At 35.0% G+C, this 18,812-nt stretch overlaps 1 protein-coding gene across 2 annotated transcripts in view; it reads right to left on the bottom strand.

The window, feature by feature from the left end:
- Positions 1 to 18,812, bottom strand: part of LOC150101286 (phosphatidylinositol 4-phosphate 5-kinase type-1 alpha-like) — a 597,237-nt gene that overhangs the window by 434,955 nt on the left and 143,470 nt on the right. For both annotated transcript variants that reach the window (XM_090401030.1, XM_090401031.1), the window contains exon 7: positions 15,246 to 15,305. In XM_090401030.1, the coding sequence (XP_090257156.1) occupies positions 15,246 to 15,305 (60 nt within the window). The remainder of the gene's footprint in view (positions 1 to 15,245; positions 15,306 to 18,812) is intronic.

Here is an 18,812-nt window from a genome sequence, read left to right as displayed (position 1 = left end):
GTGGTTCAAACTATTTGAATTTAAACTTTGAATGCCGACAGTTCGAGGGATGGAACACAATTGTGCGATCAACCAGATGTTGCCCTAATGGAGGTCAGCTGATCCATGCCAACAGGCAAAAAAAAAAAAAAAAAAAAAAAAAAAGTAGTGCCTTGTACCACTTAAAGACCTTTGTATATCCTGAGCAGGTGGAGATATGCATACCACAAGTCATCCCCACCTTCCCATGGTAATGGCCTGCAAGAGCCCCATTTCCACAAATGAGCTCTGACAAGGTGATTATTGCCACCTTAAATGCATATCTTCCCTAGTTGTGGGGAAATGCCAACTAGACCTCTAGGTTGTAGATGTCTTTCATTGTCCAGTAGGACAGGTGAAATGGCTTCTGCTATGTTTCATCCCCACGGTTGGGCCTCTGGTTTCTCTCCCCCCCCCCCCCTTTGCAGCTTGGGTGATGGTCTTGCAGGGCATACTCATTACAATGTTATCATTTTCAATTAGGGGGCTAGTTTCTGCAAAAATTTGAGGGAACAGGTGTAAAACAGTTTTCAGCAGGATGGCCGCCAGATAGTACATAGGATCGAACCTGATGGTAATGCTCCAACTCTAGCATCACGATCTCTTGCTATTAATATTTAGTCATATTTATTATATTTTTATAACTGTTTTTGTAGTTGCCCATAAAATTGTTCAGAGTCCTCTTTTTTTAACTTCTTAAGGTGCAATAATAAATTAAAGATGCCAAGATGTTATTCCTGGTTTAATATTTTTTCCAAGCATAAGGAAATTAAAATTTTCACATTAAATAACATCACAACTGGGCTACTTGTATACAGAGGCTAATGACTTCGCATTAGTATCCTTTATTATTGGCCTTAGTATCCCATAATGCAATGCACATACCCTTATAGACATGTCTAGCTCCCAATAATGAGACCACAATAAAAGTTGAAACAGGTCTGAGTAGTGGCCCTTCCCATAATGCATAGCATTCTACATGTCTGTAAGGAAATGTGCATTAAATTATGGGATATTAAGGCAATTAATGTGAAGTCATTATCCTCTATATACAAGTAGCCCACTCGTGATGTTAATTCATGCACAAATTTTTATTTGCTTACACTTGGATAAAGGATTAAACCAAGAATGTAATTTCTTGGCATCTCTAAAAAACTTTCAAACTCCTATGATATTTAAGTAGATTCTATTTGTTTTCAATTCAACTGTTATAATTCAATCATTTGCAAAATTGTGCTATCGTATTTTATTTTTTCATTTATTATCAATTAAAATGGCCACTCCATTTTCCAAGCTCTGGTATGCTGGTCCACTTCATTATACTTTCATTCACTTTTGTTCCCTTTAATTTCTTTTATGCTTCTGTCATCACAGCTATATTAATCATTTTAGTTTTTAGTTGTTTTGCTAATTCTAATTCCTTGGTTGTTATGCTTTGCATATTCCAAGTGATTATTTTTAAAATATCTGAGATAACTAATTGTTAACCTCGGTCATTTTCACTGTTTCTGGCCAATGACTTTTCCAGTTGAAGCATCTGAGTTACGGATTTTTTTTACTTGGCAAGATAACCAGCCTCATGCAAACCCTACAATCTGAGGACCAGGGTATCTCTCTTAATCTGGCAACTACATCTCGACCTGTCCAGCTATAAATTAAAGTTACCAAGAAATTATATTCTCGGTTTCATCCTTTATCGAAGCGTAAGCAAGCAAAGTTTATGCGTGAAGTCACTTCACGACTGGATTATTTGTATTTTATCCAGATTATTTCAGCAATAAGGTGACACCTTTTGGCTAACTGTATATGGAAATACGACTTCCGCACTACTTCGACCTTGGTATCACTTCTGGGTCAGGGATACTAAAGCAATTAATGTGAAGACATTAGCCTCTATATACAAGTAGCACAGTCGTGAAGTGAATTCACATACAAACTTTGTTTGCTTACACTTGGATAAAGGATGAAACTGAGAATATGATTTCTTAGCATCTTTAATTTATAGTATAACCAAGTGAAAAAAACTTACAACATCTATCTCTAATCTGGAGTATTTTAGTAAAGGTGTGATGCCTTTTGGCTACTTATATATGGAAATATGATTTCTGCATTACTTCAACCTTGGTATCACTTCTGGATCAGGATCCTACTGATGAGACCTCAATGAAGGTTTGAAAGCGGTCTGGGTTTTGACCCTTCCCATAATATATAATATTACACATATTTACACGTACCAATCAGTGGTATGTGTACCACCGGTTGGGAGCCAATGCTCTATAGTCTAATAAATTTATTTGTTTTAAGACTGCCATTTAGACTATATTTTGAGTGTGAGAGTATAAGATTTTAACTATCGGCTGCCGCCATACATGTATAACTACTATATCTTATCTCCCACACTCTACAGCAGTGATTCCCAACCTTTTTCCACTTGTGTACCCCTCTTAAACCCATTTCTATAAATTGTACCCCTTGTTTTTAAAATAGCAGAAATATGTAAAATGTAATGTAAAATAGTGGAAATAGTGGAAAATCTGCCATTATTGATTATTTTTCATGTACCTCTGAATGGCCCAGCACATACCCCCAAGGGTACCACCGGTTGGGAACCAATGCTCTATAGTCTAATAAATTTATTTGTTTTAAGACGGTGCCAGTTAGACTATATTTTGAGTGCGAGAGTATAAGATCTTAAATCAAAGACAAAGCAGATATTGTTTATATTTCCCCCTTATTATATATCCTTACTTTAAACTAGTGAGGCTTAATTATAAATTAAGCCTTACTAATAGCTTAATTATAAATTCCATAAACTTCTATCTTATGAAAGTTCAAATTTTTTAGGATAGTGCACTGACAGAATCAGTCCGATGTGTTCTTCACAAACCATTTAATGAAGACAAAAGGAATTATTTACAAAAAGATTCACATTCACAAAGATATACAATGTCATTACAATACTCTTGCTAGTCTCAATTCATTCTAATCTAACCTTAGTTCTAAGTTAATTCATAATCTAGCATAGCATTGACTGAATATAAGGCATACCTTGGTTAAGCCTAATTCAAGATTAATATACAATATCTCAGAAACATAGACACTTGACATACATTCTTGTTCAGTGTTACAACTACTTACAATTCTTGCTGAGCACAGTCTTTCACATTAACCTTTAGTTCACACGTAAGTCTTCTTCTTTCCACTTGCTCACTCATTCCTGTTTTCCCACTAAACTTCTTCCTTGTTTGGATTGTCAACTATGCCTTGCCTTATAGGACCCTTAACATGGCAGTGATGTACAGCTCCTTCCTTTGTGTCAAAATACTGCATCGAGACGATCGACACAATATTCCTTAAGACAAAATCCCCTCCCATGACTTGCCTTATATATAGGCCCGGGCCTCCATCGTGCGCATGCGAGTGTCTCTCGAAAATGGCCATGTATTGACCTTCGGACATGCTGATGTCATTCTTCATGTGTCTTTGGAATTCTCTAACCATAGCAAGTGTCACGTATTGGCCTTTGGACATGATGGCATCTTTCATGCATCTTTGGAAATTCTCAGAATTCTTCACTAATCTTAGCATTAGACTTACTGATCTAACATTACTTAATAGCCTTATATGATGATGTCATGCGGCACATTATTTTAACAGAGGTTCAATACAATATTATTACAGAAAAGATTATTTCAGTCAAAAATTAACATTACTTAAGTATATTCTCCTAAACAAAAAACATGTAAAAATGAAATTACATACTAAGAAATTATATACTTGGTTTAATCCTTTATCTAAGTGTAAGCAAACAAAGTTTGCACCTGAAGTATTTTCAGGACTGGGGCAACTCATATATAGAAGATAATGACTTCACATCACTTGCCTTAGTATCCCATAATGCGCAGCACATATCCTTATATATGTATAATGCTGGTTTTGACCTTTATTGATGTCTCACGAGTGGGAGCCAGACCTACAGGTGACACTAAGGTTGAAGTAATGCAGAAGTCTTATTTTCATATACGAGTATCCAAAAGGTGTCACACTTTATTATCAAAATACTCTGGATTAGAGATAGTTGGAAGTTTTTTTCACTCGAGTATACTATAAATTAAAGATACCAAGAAATTATATACTTGGTTTAATCTTTTATCCAAGTGTAAGCAAACAAAGTTTGTGCATGAAGTATTTTCAGAACTGAGTTCTGAAAATACTTCAGGCACAAATTTTGTTTGCTTACACTTTGATAAAGGATTAAACAAAGTATATAATTTCTTGGTACCTTTAATTTATAGTATAACCATATGTAAAAACGAACATAAGTTACAAAGTAATATCATGAGAGATTTTACAGATTAAACCAAGAATATAATTTCTTGGCATCTTTAATTTATGCATAACCAAGTTAAAAAACTTCCAACAATAATGATATGGAAGTCATTTTGCCTCACTTACAAGGTCTTGATAAGACTGCACCTGGAATACATGTGCACATTTTTTGATCTCCTGGATTCCAAGGGGATAAAGAAGCTGTGCAAAGAAGAGTTACAAAGATTATATCAGGATTATGGAATTCAGATTATGAGGACAGATTGCAAGTGTGTGGACTGAAGACTGTGGTTAGTAAGAGAAAGAAGGGTGATATGATAAAAGTCTATAAGCTTTCAAATGGGTGTTATAGGATATAGTGGTGAAATTTTTCATTATATGGAATGTTGGGAGAGAACATGAGGGCATCCATGGAAGTTCAGTTTGTTCATGAAAGTTAATGGAAATTAATTTTGTTAAGGTGGACACACAACATTTCAGAAGTCAGAAAATCTCAAAGGATATTAAGAAACTTCTTAGTTGAAGAAAATGCCAATTATCCCAGAATATATATTATATCCCAGAATATAATCTTCAAGACAGACATGCATGCTTCGTCTGTCTTGAAGATTTTAAAACTCTCAAGTAATTATTATTTTAAAAAATTGAAATAATTCTACATATAAGTTTTTTTTTTTTTTTTAAATAGGTGAAATGGTTACCTAGTTATTGAATGTGATAACAAGAAATCATTTTCAAACAAAGGAAAAACTAATGACTCTAAACAGATAATGGATTTAAATGTAAAATTTCATATCAAATAAGCTGAGAAAGGTAAACAAATCACTGTTTTGCAAACAAATTTAGTATTTTTCAAGTTTTAGTTTTTAATTAAAATGCAATGGATAGCTGTGTTAGTAGGTGTTTAACTATTATTTTTATGTTTTTTTATGGACTTCCAAAAATAAATTTTTTCATTTAAATGTTTGTTGAACTTTTCAAATTTCTATTCAAGTGCATTTTACAGTTGTTTTATTTCTGCATACATATTTTCTTGAAAAAGAAAGGTCATCAATGTAGCATTGACTTATTATTTTTTACATCCATATTAAAAAACATCTCTCAGGGGGACCTTGTAACCCCTAGAGAGCATGTCCCCTGGGTGGCGGATAGGGGAGCCCACCGTGTGTGTGTGTGTGTGTATATGGTGGGATGGTCCGAATATACTGAATAAGGACTCGTGGACCAACAGGACCATAAGTAGCAAACATCTTGATTGTAAGGGAAGTGGCACTCCATGGACCCCTAGCTGGATCTATCGTCTTCTTCTACTTGGAGGAAGATCCACTTACTTTAATCTTTCCTATAAGGCCTTATCAGCCAACTCTTCTTATTTTATGACACTTGAGGGCCATGGGGGCTTTTCATTTCTGGCCTTACAACTATGCCCTCTCTATAAACCTTACTAGAATTCTTCTATAATTTACTCTTTCCCCCTTCAATATACCCTATTCCTCCTATGGGTTTAAATTTGGACGAAGGCTAGTAAAGAAGCCTTAAGGTAGCAGCCCTACCACTGACCTATTCTATCGTCAGGCTAGTCCCCTGACATGGAGAACATAATTCTACTTGTAAGCTGACAGAAAAAGATAATCGGATTGAATCTATGGAAAATGACTGCGGAATGGAAAAGGTAAAACAAAAATGGAAATGACAGAATATCATACACATAGCAAACTGAAATATAAAAGGAATAGCATATAAAGAAATAAAATTAGATCAACTATTAAATGAAAGAAATTTTAAAATAGCAGTAATCACTGAAAACAAAAAGAAATTAAAAGGAACTAAGAACAGAAAATTTTAATGTGATATACAGTGGAGTCAACAGAGACCAAAGAGCACAAGCAGGAGTCATGATTTGGATTCATAACTCCCTTTCAAAACAGTTAAACCATTATAAATTATGGAATGAAAGAATGATAGAATAAAAATAGTTAGAGGCTATTTAACAATAATTGGTTTATATGCCCCAGAAGAAGGACGAAAACAGGATAATATTGATTTTTATGATCAGCTACAAAACATATATAATAAAATAAATAAAAATGATTATGTAATTTTAGCAGGAGACTTAAATGCAAGAATTTGAAACACGAAAATTAATAATAATATAGGAATACACGGAGAACATACTCTAAACAAGAATGGTAAAAAATTGATTGCCTTTGTAGTTTATAATAACCTAAAAATAATGAATTCCTTCTATAAACATAAAGACATACATAAATATACTTGGGCAGCAAGAGGATGGAAATCAATATTGGATTATTTTATATTAAATGAAAAGACATCCAAATTTTCACTAGATGTTAGAGTTCACAGAGGATGTGAAATAAGCAGTGACCACTTCCTTGTTAAAATAAAATTAAGATTACCACCTAAATTGCTACAAGTAACAAGAACATGAAGAAAATTTGAAACATTTGTTTATAAAACTCGACTATTGAATGACACAAATGTACAATGGCTATAATAATAAAATATAAAATATGGCTATAATAAAAAAAAATAAAACAAAGAAAGAATTAACCAATATCTAGATAAAATAAAACAAAATGAAGAAATAGAAATAGATTGACTTCATATAAAAACGATACTAAATGCATCAGCAAATGAAAGCTTAGGAAAGACCAAAAAATTCAATAAAAGGAAAAAACTGAAAATCTGGGATGATACAATCAAAGAAAGAATCAAAAAGAAAAAAGAAGCCTATCACAAATGGTTAAGCAGTAAAAGATTAGAAGATGAAATAGAATATAAAAAAATAAGAGCCATAGCTAAAAGAGAAGTCAGAAAAAGACAGAGAATCATGGAACAAATTTGTTTCTAATTTAGAACATGATTTATATAAAGTAAGACCCAATGTATATAAGATTTTGAAACACTTAAATGTAGATACCAAAGAAAACATAAAACTAAACACCGAATTGAAATTAGAAGAATTTCTAAATGACTACACAGAATTGTGGACAGAAAAATATTTAAAAAAAGACAACTGGCAAACAATTAACGAAAATGAAAAGGAAATAACTAAACAAGAATTAGAAATCAGCCTGAAAGAAACAAGAAATGGAAAATCACCTGGAGAAGATAAGCTATGTTCAGAACTATATAAATACGCAGGAACAAGATTCAAAGAAAGACTTATTATTTTTCAATAAAATTTATTCATCTGGTTTTCCCCCGATAGAATGGAAAAAAGCAATTGTGATTCCTATCTTTAAAAAATGTAATAGAGATGACCCTAAAACTTATAGAGGTATCAGTATACTAAATTCCTGTTACAAAATATATAGCAGAATTTTAAATAGCAAACTAATGAAATATTCTGAAAACTTTATTTTAGAAGTACAGAATGGATTCAGAAAAGGATGATCATGTATAGACCTGGCCTTTTGCCTAAAATTAATAACAGAGAAAAGAAGAGAATACAATTTAGAAACACATATTGCATTTATTGACTTTGAAAACGCATTTCACAAAGTTAAAAGAAACATATTACTTAACATATTAAATGAAAGACAAATACCAAATAACATCCTAAAAGCTATCAAAAGTATATATGAAAATAATCAAATACAAATAAGATTAAATCATGAGCTATCATATACGAGAGAGATAAACCAAGGGGTCCAACAGGAATGTCCCCTCTCAGCAACTCTTTTCAATATCTACTTAAATGAAATAATAATAAAATGGAATAAAAATTTACATCAAGGAATTAAACTTTCTCCTACAGTGAACTTAAACTCTCCTTTTTGCCGATGACCAAATAATAATTACAAATTCTGAAGGTTACTTACAGAAAGCTATTTTAGATCTAAATAAGATAGCCAAAGATTATGGTATGATAATATCAACAGAAAATTCAAAAACTATGGCCTTTAAAGCAGTGCTTCCCAAACTTCTGGTTGTCAGGGCCCCCTTTGGAAAAATTAACATATTTCACGGCCCCCCTCGAAAAAAAATCGTAATAGAGAGATATATTATTATAATATTTATTGTATTTATATTCAATACAAAACATGCACAGCAAATATTGCAAAAATCAAATGCAAATATTACATTATTTGCCTCTTACCGTTTGGTTCTGAAGACGATGCGGGCTGTTCTGGTAAAATATGAAATACTGTCTTTTTTTTTTTTTTTTTTTAGTCTGTTTCTGCTTCTTCTGATTGTTCGCAGGAATTTTTTTTTTTTTTTTTTATCAGCCACTTATCCATCTCAGGGTTAAATTTTTTAACGTAGAATAGATCAAATAATATCACCACTTACCGATACTGGCACACCACAGACACTGATAACAAGAAATTAGTGAATATAACCTGAATAAGGGAATCCTCGGACCAGGAACATTTTTCTCTTTTGTGACTTTTCTCCCTTTACGGTAATTAAGCCAAACGCGAAACAGACAGCAAAGGCAGGTTATTAAAACGTACATATGATTGGTGCGGTATTAACAAAAGATCGCGCAACCGAAAGATAAAAGTATAACTGACAATTGAGTTGAAATGCTAACTCTCTTCAACCGAATTCCATATGTGAAACTGCCATAACATTCATTATATATATATATATTACTTAGTTTTAACACTTTTACGAATTTTAACACATTCGGTTGAATTTTATTGCTGCCTTGGGAAATCGAACTCATGCACATCTAATTAATAACAATAGTTTTTAGTTAGACTCTGTGATTGTACATGCAACATATGGTTTTGTTTCCGTCTATACAGCATAGTTTCTGTATGAGGGGACATGTGATTCATTAATTAGTGTGTTTTTATCCAAGTTGTCTCTAATTGCACTATTTGTTGAGAAATATATTACACCGACTGCTCATACCTTATTCACTGGCATAATAAAAGTACTTGTTTTTATTGCCTCTGCAGTATAGTGACTGTTAAGGAGGATGTGTTGTTTACCACTGCAAGCGAGTTACTATCTCCCCACATTATTATTATTATTATTATTATTAAACAAGACCTCATGGAGTCAAAGACTCATCTAGGAGGTCCTTTTATCTCACACACATCTCATCATACCGGGTCTTAAACACATTCAAACTCCTTGCAGATACCACACTCTCAGGCAAGGCATTCCAATCATTCACAACTCTGCACGAAAAAAACCTGCCTCTCACTCCCCTACTCACACTCTCTTTATACAGTTTCCAGGGATGACCTCTGGTTCTCCCCTGAACTCCCACTATTCTCTGTAGAACTTCTCCACCATTGATCCTATAACTACCCCTTACCAACTTGTAGGTCTCTATCATATCTCCCCTCTTCCTTCTCTCCACTAGACTCTGCAAATTACATCTTTTCAATCTTTCCTCATACTCGACATTCCAGAGGTCAGAAACTACCTTAGTCAGTCGCCTTTGGACCCTTTCCAACATCTCTTCATCCTTCTGAAAACTAGGTGACCAAATCTGGGCACAATAGTCCATGTGTGGCCTAATCAAAGCCTTATACAATGGAACAAGAATCTCCCTACTTCTACACGTCAGTGTCCTTGTCATCATTCCCAGAATTCTTTGTGTTGTCTTCACAATTTTGGCGATGTGTCCCCTAAATTTTAGATCCTTATCCACTATCACTCCCAGATCTCTTATTTCCTCTACTTCCAACAATATATTCTCACCAAGCATAAATTCTGCATCCCATCTTTGTTTTCCAAATTTTAAAACCTTACATTTTGCAACATTGAACTCACATCCACATTCCTGTGCCTAACCACTCAATTTATTCAAGTCTTCTTGTAAAGCCATGACATCTTCTCTACTCTTCATAGTTCGTCCCAACTTTGCATCATCTGCAAACAACTGAATATCTCCATTCAAATCTTCGCCAATATCATTAATATACAAGTTAAATAGTAATGGCCCTAAAACAGATCCCTGAGGCACTCCACTAGTGACTTTCCTTTTCCTGGATATTGCACCCCCATACACAACTTGTTGATACCTATCAGATAGCCAGTCTCCAATCCAATGCACTAATCTAATATCCAACCCCATCTGCTCTAGTTTGACTGTCAACTTATCATGAGGTACTCTATCAAAAGCTTTTGCGAAATCCAAGTATATTACTGTGTATCCTTCTCCTCTGTCCAAGGAAGCAGTCACTTTATTGTAATAAGTAAGTAGATTACTACAACACGACCTCCCTTCAGCAAATCCATGCTGTCCATCAAAGATTATACCATTGTTGTCAACCCAACTCTGGATCCTAGTTCTCACAAGCTTCTCCAACAACTTAACCACAACACCTGACACACAGATAGGCTTATAGTTTGATGCTTGAGTTCGATCACCTCCTTTATGAAGTGGCACAATCTTGCCCTCCTTCCACTCTTTAGGGACTTGACCAAATACAAGACTCATATTAAAAAAATATGTCAAGGCAGGTGTCAACTCTCTGGCACATTCCTTCAGAATACGCAGTGATATATTATCAAGTCCCACAGCCTTATTTACATCTAGTTTACTCAACTCGCCAAACACCTCTTGCTCACTTACAGTCAGTCTCTCCTCCCCATCATCAACTGCTCTTAATCTCTCCATGAAGTCACATTCACAAGATTGAAAGATCTTTATGAACTGCTCATTAAGTATCTCCACCACACATTCTGCAACAGCTGTCTTTATACCATTTCCTCCAATCAATGTCATCCTTCCATAATCATTCTTTCTTTTGCTGGGTACATATCGAAAGAACTCCCTAGGATTCTTTTTAGCTTCATTAGCTAACTGCTGTTCATACCTCACTTTAGCTACTCTCACCAACCAAGTTACCCTCCTTGCCTGGTCTTTGTAGACCTCATGAAATTGGTTACTTCCACTTCTCTTATGCTGCCTCCACAATGCCGTTTTCTCTGTATTGCATGCTTAATCTCTTTATTCATCCATCACACACCTACCTTATTTAACCTTCTCACCCGTGGTATACATTTAGACATTGCATCCACTAAATATTTTTTGAAAATCCCCCAAGCTGCATTGATCTCTTTTCCAGCTAACTCCTCATTCCATGCTACACCTGCAAGCTGTCTCCTGAGCTCTTCATAATCACCCCCCTTGTAGTTCCACATATACCCTTTTTTCACAGGGATCCTTGCACTGCTGGCAACCACCCAAGTAATCACCTCATGGTCACTTTCACCAATTGGTGGATGATTTGATACCTCATTGATAATTACATCCTCTGATGAGATGACCAAATCCAAGACCCTTATTACTCGTGTGCCCTCTGTTACATACTGTCTCATTTTCTTTACTTCCAGTTGCTATCTCTTCATTCCAGTCTATATTGCCATAATGAAAATCACCCATAATAATAATCACCCTTTTCTTATTTGCTTGGCTTATTTGACTATACATTTCACTATCACCACCATCCACATTACCAGGTCTATAACAACATCCCACCAAGTATTTGATTCTATTCACCTCTATCTCACACCATATTGCCTCAAAACCACTGGCCCCATTTCCCTCTTGCATCTCTACCTTGTATGGACATAACTCTTTCTCTATCATCAATAGCACTCCCCCTCCCTTTTTACTCCTTCTATCCTCATGAAACACATAATACCTTTCCATCTCTATTCCTGTCAGGATGTATTCCTCATCTAACCATGTCTCACTTATTGCGACAATCTCTGGGTGCACAGACGCAATTAGTGCAACCATTTCATCCGCCTTGTTTCTTATACTTCTAGCATTGGTATACAAACACAACAACTTATTTCTGGATCTACAGCTAGTTCCACTGATACCACTCACTCGATGTGATCTCTCCATGCTGGACTGGGACCATTTCCCTTTCTGCCTCTTCATTTTAGAACCCTTTGCAATTCCATCTGTTTCCTTTTGATCCCTGATCATCCCATTACTTTCCTGCCTACACATGCTCTCACCTCCTCTTGGAGCATCCACCTTTCTCACACTGTGTATCGCTGTCCACCCTGAGCCTCCCCGTTTCCCTGCTCCTCTTGCACACCAATTCTCTCATTTTCTATACTCATACCACTCACTTCCCCATTCATTTCCACTTCTTCAATCTCTCCTGTCTCACTCTCCTGCTCTTCCACATCACTCCCCTCTCGATCTGATTCATTCTCTCTATTCACTTCTCCACTTTCCAGCAGCAGTCTCTCCAAGCTACTCACACCATAACCACTCAAATGCAGTCCATCGCTCCCATACAGCTCACTTCGTCCCTCAAACTCATTCCACACATTAACAAACTGTACTCCCATCGTGTGTTGTTGCCTATACCTAGGCAACACACTGACCACCCTTCCTGTCACACTATTCTCCTTTATCTTTCCAAGCAGTCTCCTGACATTCATTTTGACATGCTCTTTGTTCTCTCTCAAATCATTTGTACCAATTAAGACAATTAACTCTTTTGCTCGTTCCCGCCTCATATTCAATGCCTCAATCACTCTACTCATTTTACCGCCTGGAAAACATACCTTGTGCATTTTATCCTCTAGCACACCTTTAATAATGGAGTCGCCATACAACGCCACTTGCTCATCTTTTGTTAACTCTTTCATGCCATCATGATTTATTTTAATAGTTTTGACCTGAATTCTCTTAATTTCATTCCGCATCCATTTCATTTCTTGCTTCATCCAATCCAATTCACCTTCCAAACCTCGCGACACATTCACTCTATCATTAAATCTTTCTAACTTTCTAACTCTCGACCCCCTCTTCTCACTTTCTCTCTCATTCATCCTTCTTTGTTTCCGTACTTTCGGTCCAACATGCGTCCAACTTTCACTATCATTCTTCTCACTTTCACTCTCACATATCTTTCTTTGTTTCCGTACTTTCGGACTAACATGCGTCCAACTTTCGCTATCATTCTTCTCACTTTTACTGTCATTCATCTTTCTTTGGTTCAGTACTTTCGTTCCAACATGCGTCCAACTTTCGCCATCAGTCATTCTTTTTTCGCTATCATTCATTTTTTCGATTTTTTTACTTGCGATTTCTGCATCACGCCATTTCTACTTTCATTCGTTCTCTCAATTTCGTTTCTTTCCGCCTCACTTTCGTCCCTTTTAACATCCGTTAAAACGGTTATCAAATCGCTCTTTTTCTTTTTTCCTGATTTTTTAACATTTTTTTACCTTTCTTGCTCACCATCCTTCTCTTTCAAACGTGCACTCACGACACAATCGGTACTAGCATTTTCTGTCATCAACTTCATATTCGCATTCATCAATTCCTCGTTCAGGTCACATTTTGCACACACCCTTCTTCCATCCGCACTAAACATCCACAAATCATTTATGTAATCGAAGGAATACATATAACAGACCTCACACTTAACGAACCGACTGAAATCCAAATTAAAATCATGGAATGACAATGCCGCTGCCATTTTTTTTTTTTTTCTCTGCAGGTTACTAGGTCTAATATTATAATACGTTTTCGTATTTAGTTTAAGCAAAAAAAAAACCCCACACTAATAATATCGGTAGCGTACAATGTTTACAACCGCTCTTACTTAAACAATTACGCATATATACTTAATTATTCCTAGTAAAACTTATCTGAATCAGGAGCTCTTCAAAACACGTCCGTAGCGCTTGACCCACTAGCGCCCTCTCCAATGAACTTGTTTAAGCTTTTTTTCATGTGTGAAGTATATGCGAAACTTTTATTGGTAACAGAAAACTAGCTCGGATGACAGTGATAATATAAAATGAGTTTTGATATGTATATAAAGTCAATATCAACAGTCCCTGATTACGAACGCGTGATGAAAGGGGACAGGAAGATTTGGAGCTTCCCTGGAGAGCATTCGAAGTAAATACAATTAACCACTGCTTTGAAATGAAACATATGAATAAGCAATATTTACTAATATTCATTAAGCGCCGAAATAAGGAAGCAAAGTTTGTGAACCAACACCAATGTGTGCATTTTTCCATTAAAATATAAAAAATAACAAAAAAGAAATAATAAAAGTTAAATACGTTTCTTTTAAAATAAAAAAATCTACTTAGTCTTAAAACATTTTAAATTTGTTTTCATTATTTCTCGGCCCCCCCTCAACAAAACCTATGGCCCCCAAGGAGGCCGCGGCCCACAGTTTGGGAAGCGCTGCTTTAAAGGACAAGATCCAGCAAGAACTAAAATAGTAATAAATAACAAGATCTTAGAACAGGTGATGAAAATGAAAAAGATATAAACGTTAAAATTGCAAAATATTTAAAAATAACAGGTGTAATTAACTCTATATTTAAACTAAACCTAATTCAAAAACAAACCACACTAAAAGTATACAATACATTAGCCCTACCAGTCTGAATGTATGGATGCAAAATCTGGACAATAAAACAAAAAGACAAAGATTAATAACAGCAGAAATGAAGTTTATGAGAAAAATTGCAAAGTATGCCCTATTTGATCACAAAAGAAACGAAGAAATTATGAAAGAATCAAACCAAGAACCAGTAATAGAAAAAATTAAAAAATATAAACATAAATGGATGGAACATGTTCAAAGAATGAAAATAGAAAGATTACCAAAACAAGCCTTAAAGTACAAGCCATTATGAAAAAGAAAACCAGATCGTCCTCTTAAACGATTTAACGTTGACTTCTAAGGCCGGAACAGACCATGCTAGGCCTAAATCCTTGATACGCACGATGATGATGATGATATTAAAAACAATATGCTAATCATGAAATTCACTTACTGTGATGTTTTTATTATCCAATTAATTACAGTAAGCAGATATTACCTGTATAATTTTTTTTTTCATAAATATATATAAAATATATATAGTAAAAGTAAAAAAAATTCAAATTGCAGAAGAATTCATACCTGATAACAGTATAGACCAAAAAATTTGGGTAAGAGTGTTCTAGGGTTCTGATTTAAATTCTGCAAAAAAAAAACATGAAAAGAAAAAAAAATGAAAATAAATGAAAATAATATTTATAAACTTTGTTAAATTACAGTATATTAACTGGCATTACATATTTCAACATATCAAATAAAATATTAAAATAACTGCAGTAAATTAATGTCATCTTAACATTCCAAGCTAAAGCAATCGAAATACTGCATTAGAAATGAAACAAAACACTGGTTCAATTAAAAGAAATTTTGTTGTTGTTGTTCTGCTGTTGTTATGTTCCATTGAGTTGTTTTCGACTCCTGGTGATTCTATGAACATACACTCTCCATTCAGATCTATCCCTGACCATATCTTTCAGAGGTTTCCAAGTGCATTCCAGCTGCTTCTTTAACTCTATCCACTCATCTAATTCTTGGTCTTCCTCTTCTCCTGCTTCCATCAACTTTACCAAGCATCATCTTCTCCAGACTGTCATTTGATTGCATAATATGCCCAAAATATGATAATTTTTGCTTGATGATCATAACTTTGAGGGAGCAATATTGCTTTATTCTGTCTATCACTGATTTATTAGTTTGCTTTGCAGTGCATGGTATTCTTAGTAAGTACCTCCAAACCCATAATACAAAGGCATCCATCTTACTTCTTTCACGCTTTCTCAGGGTCCAACTTTCACATCCATACAGTACTACAGAGAATACCATTGCTTTCACGATTCTGATTTTTTGTTGCAAGGCTAATATCTTTATCTTTAAAGATCTTGCTTAAATTTGTCATTGTTCTTTCTTTCTGGGTAATAATCTTCTTCTAAATTCTTCAGTACAATAACTATCTTTATCAATTTGGGATCCTAGGAGCACAAAATTGTTAATTGCTTCCATTTTCTCCCAATCTACTTCAAAATCATTAAGTTCACATGTTGCCATAGCTTTTGTCTTTTTGAGGTTAAGTTTAAGGCCATATTTAGCACTTTCTTCTTTAAATTTCATAATAAGTTCCTCCAATTCTTCTTCTTTGCATTCTGCTAGCAAGGTAATATCACACGCATACCTCAAATTATTAATATTTCTTCCACCAATTTTAATTCCAACTGAAGACTCCTCCAGCCCTGCCATTCTTAAAATGTATTCACTGTACAAGTTAAACAGGTACGGAGATAAAATACATCCTTGTTGCACCTCTTTACCTATTGTGAAATACTCAGTTTCTCGAAAATCTGTTTGGACAGTAGCTTCTTGTTCATAATAAAGATTCCTCGAAGGATAACGAAATGCTCTGCTACTCCCATTGTTCTTAACACATTTTGACTCTGTAGATCATTGTTTCACATGATCTAGAGTCAAAAGCCTTACTATAGTCAAGGAAACAAAGGTAGACATTCTTTTGATGTTCCTGTGCTCTTTCTATTATCCATCTCACATTGGCAATCTGATCTATAGTTTTGTAATTTTTGCACTCTCTTACATCGGCTTTCTTCAATAGAGATATATAAACTGATTTTTTCCACTCCCTAGCTCATGTAGTTGTGATCCAAATTCACTGACATAGAGCTGGTACAAAATTTTAACTGCCTCTTCTCCCAGAGCTTTGAGCAGCTCAATAGGTATTCCATCCCCCTCCTGGTGCATTCTTACTGGATAGCTGTTGCAGTGCCCACCTCACTTCACTCTCCAGTGGTACTGGTTCCTGTGTATAATCCTGCTCTTCAAATTTCTCAGTAATTTTGGAGTCCTTTCTGTAAAGGATTCTGTATACTCTTTCCATCTCTCTTTGATGTCTGCAGCTTCTGTAAGATATCCTTTGTGTTTACTTTTCAATAATGTCACCTTGGCATTAAAATTCCCTGTCAGTTCCCTGATCTTTTTGAAAAGATCTCTTGTTTTTCCTTTCTTGTTCTGGTCTTCTATTTGTTGGCATTCCTGGTTAAAGTATTTTTCCTTGTCTTTTCTGGCTTGTTGTTGAAACTCTGCATTCAAATGCCATACTTCCTTCAACTTTCCTGTGGCCTTCATTTTCCTCCTTTCCTGAGCAGTTTTGATGGCATCTTCTGACAGCCATTTAAATTTCTTCTCCTTCTTCTTACAAACTATTGGGGAAATTCTTCTTTGTTTCTGTTTTAATTATATCTTTTAATCTTTTCCCATAGTTCATCTGGTTCTCTTTCACACAAATTGAGTATGTTGAATCTGTTCTGTATACTAATATTGTATTCAGCTGGTATGTTTCCAAGATCATATCTGATCGACATTTGTGTTGTTTTCGTTTTCTGTAATTTCACGTGTATCATAGCCACTAATAATTCATGGTCTGTTCCACAGTCTGCACCTGGAAAAGTCTTCACAGACTGAATTGCACTTCTCCATTTATATACATATAGATTTATTTCTTTAGGATGTTTACTATGACATTAAGTTTCCAAAGTACTTGGGCGTAACCCTGGACCACACACTCTCTTACAAGCAACACCTAACAAATGTTTCTGCTAAGTTAAGAACCCGTAACAACATAATACAAAAACTAATAGGCACAACATGGGGAGCAACAGCTGATAATCTGCGGATTACAGCTCTTGGTCTAGTTTTCTCTGTTGCCAAATATTGCTCACCAGTGTGGCTAAATAGCACACATGTTAAACTTGTTGATAGCCAACTAAATAATACAATGAGACTGATTTCTGGCACAATTAAATCAACACCCACACACTGGCTTCCAGCTCTTAGCAACATTGTTCCACCGAATCTGAGCAGGACTAAGGCTCTCTTACAGGAGTATAAGAAAATCTTGGAGAACACAGCCCTACCAATACATTTAGATCTCCCAGACTTAAGTGTACGATGACTGAGATCAAGAGATCCACCACTACAATTAGCCCAACTACTACTACTACTATCTAACTTTGACCTGAAGCAAAAGTGGCAAGAACAGTGGGAGAGCCAGACAGATGACATCACAAAATTTTCTCTCAAAGAATTACAAGTTTTGATGCTTGCTCACACCTCCCACGAAAATCCTGGACTCAGCTTAATAGAATACGAACTGATCATGGTGTATGTGCGGACATGCTTTTTAAATGGGGTAAATGACCATCCCCGCAATGTGATTGTAAAGCTCAAAGACAAACTGTGGACCATATTATGACTCAGTGTTATCTCAGAGCATATTCAGGAGACAAATTGGACTTTTTAAGTGCTACACCCGAAGCTATGAACTTTCTGACCAATATGGATGTAACCATTTAATTTTATTGGTTTTTAAAATGACTTTTGACTTTTAATTTTATGTTTTTAAAGTGAAAGTGTATTGTACTGCATGTTTTGTTATTCATGCCATACGAATAAATAAATAAATAAATACATTTATTTCATGGCTCTGAAGAACAGTTCATTCACAACTTTGTATATTTTGATATTCAATACTATATTTAATTTGCTTCTTCAATTTATTTATTTATTTACGCATATTGCTTTGTGAAACTGGCAAGTGAAATGTACAATCACAATATCCAGAAACAAATGATGAAAATCTTAACA

The sequence above is a fragment of the Typopeltis vanoorti genome, chromosome 11 (genome assembly GCF_054136105.1).
Source record: "Typopeltis vanoorti isolate ZY-2024b chromosome 11, IOZ_Tvanoo_1.0, whole genome shotgun sequence".
In the NCBI taxonomy this organism is placed as follows: Eukaryota; Metazoa; Arthropoda; class Arachnida; order Uropygi; family Thelyphonidae; genus Typopeltis; species Typopeltis vanoorti.
The sequence above is the reverse complement of the archived record's forward strand: the minus strand, read 5'-3'. Positions and strand labels throughout refer to the sequence as shown.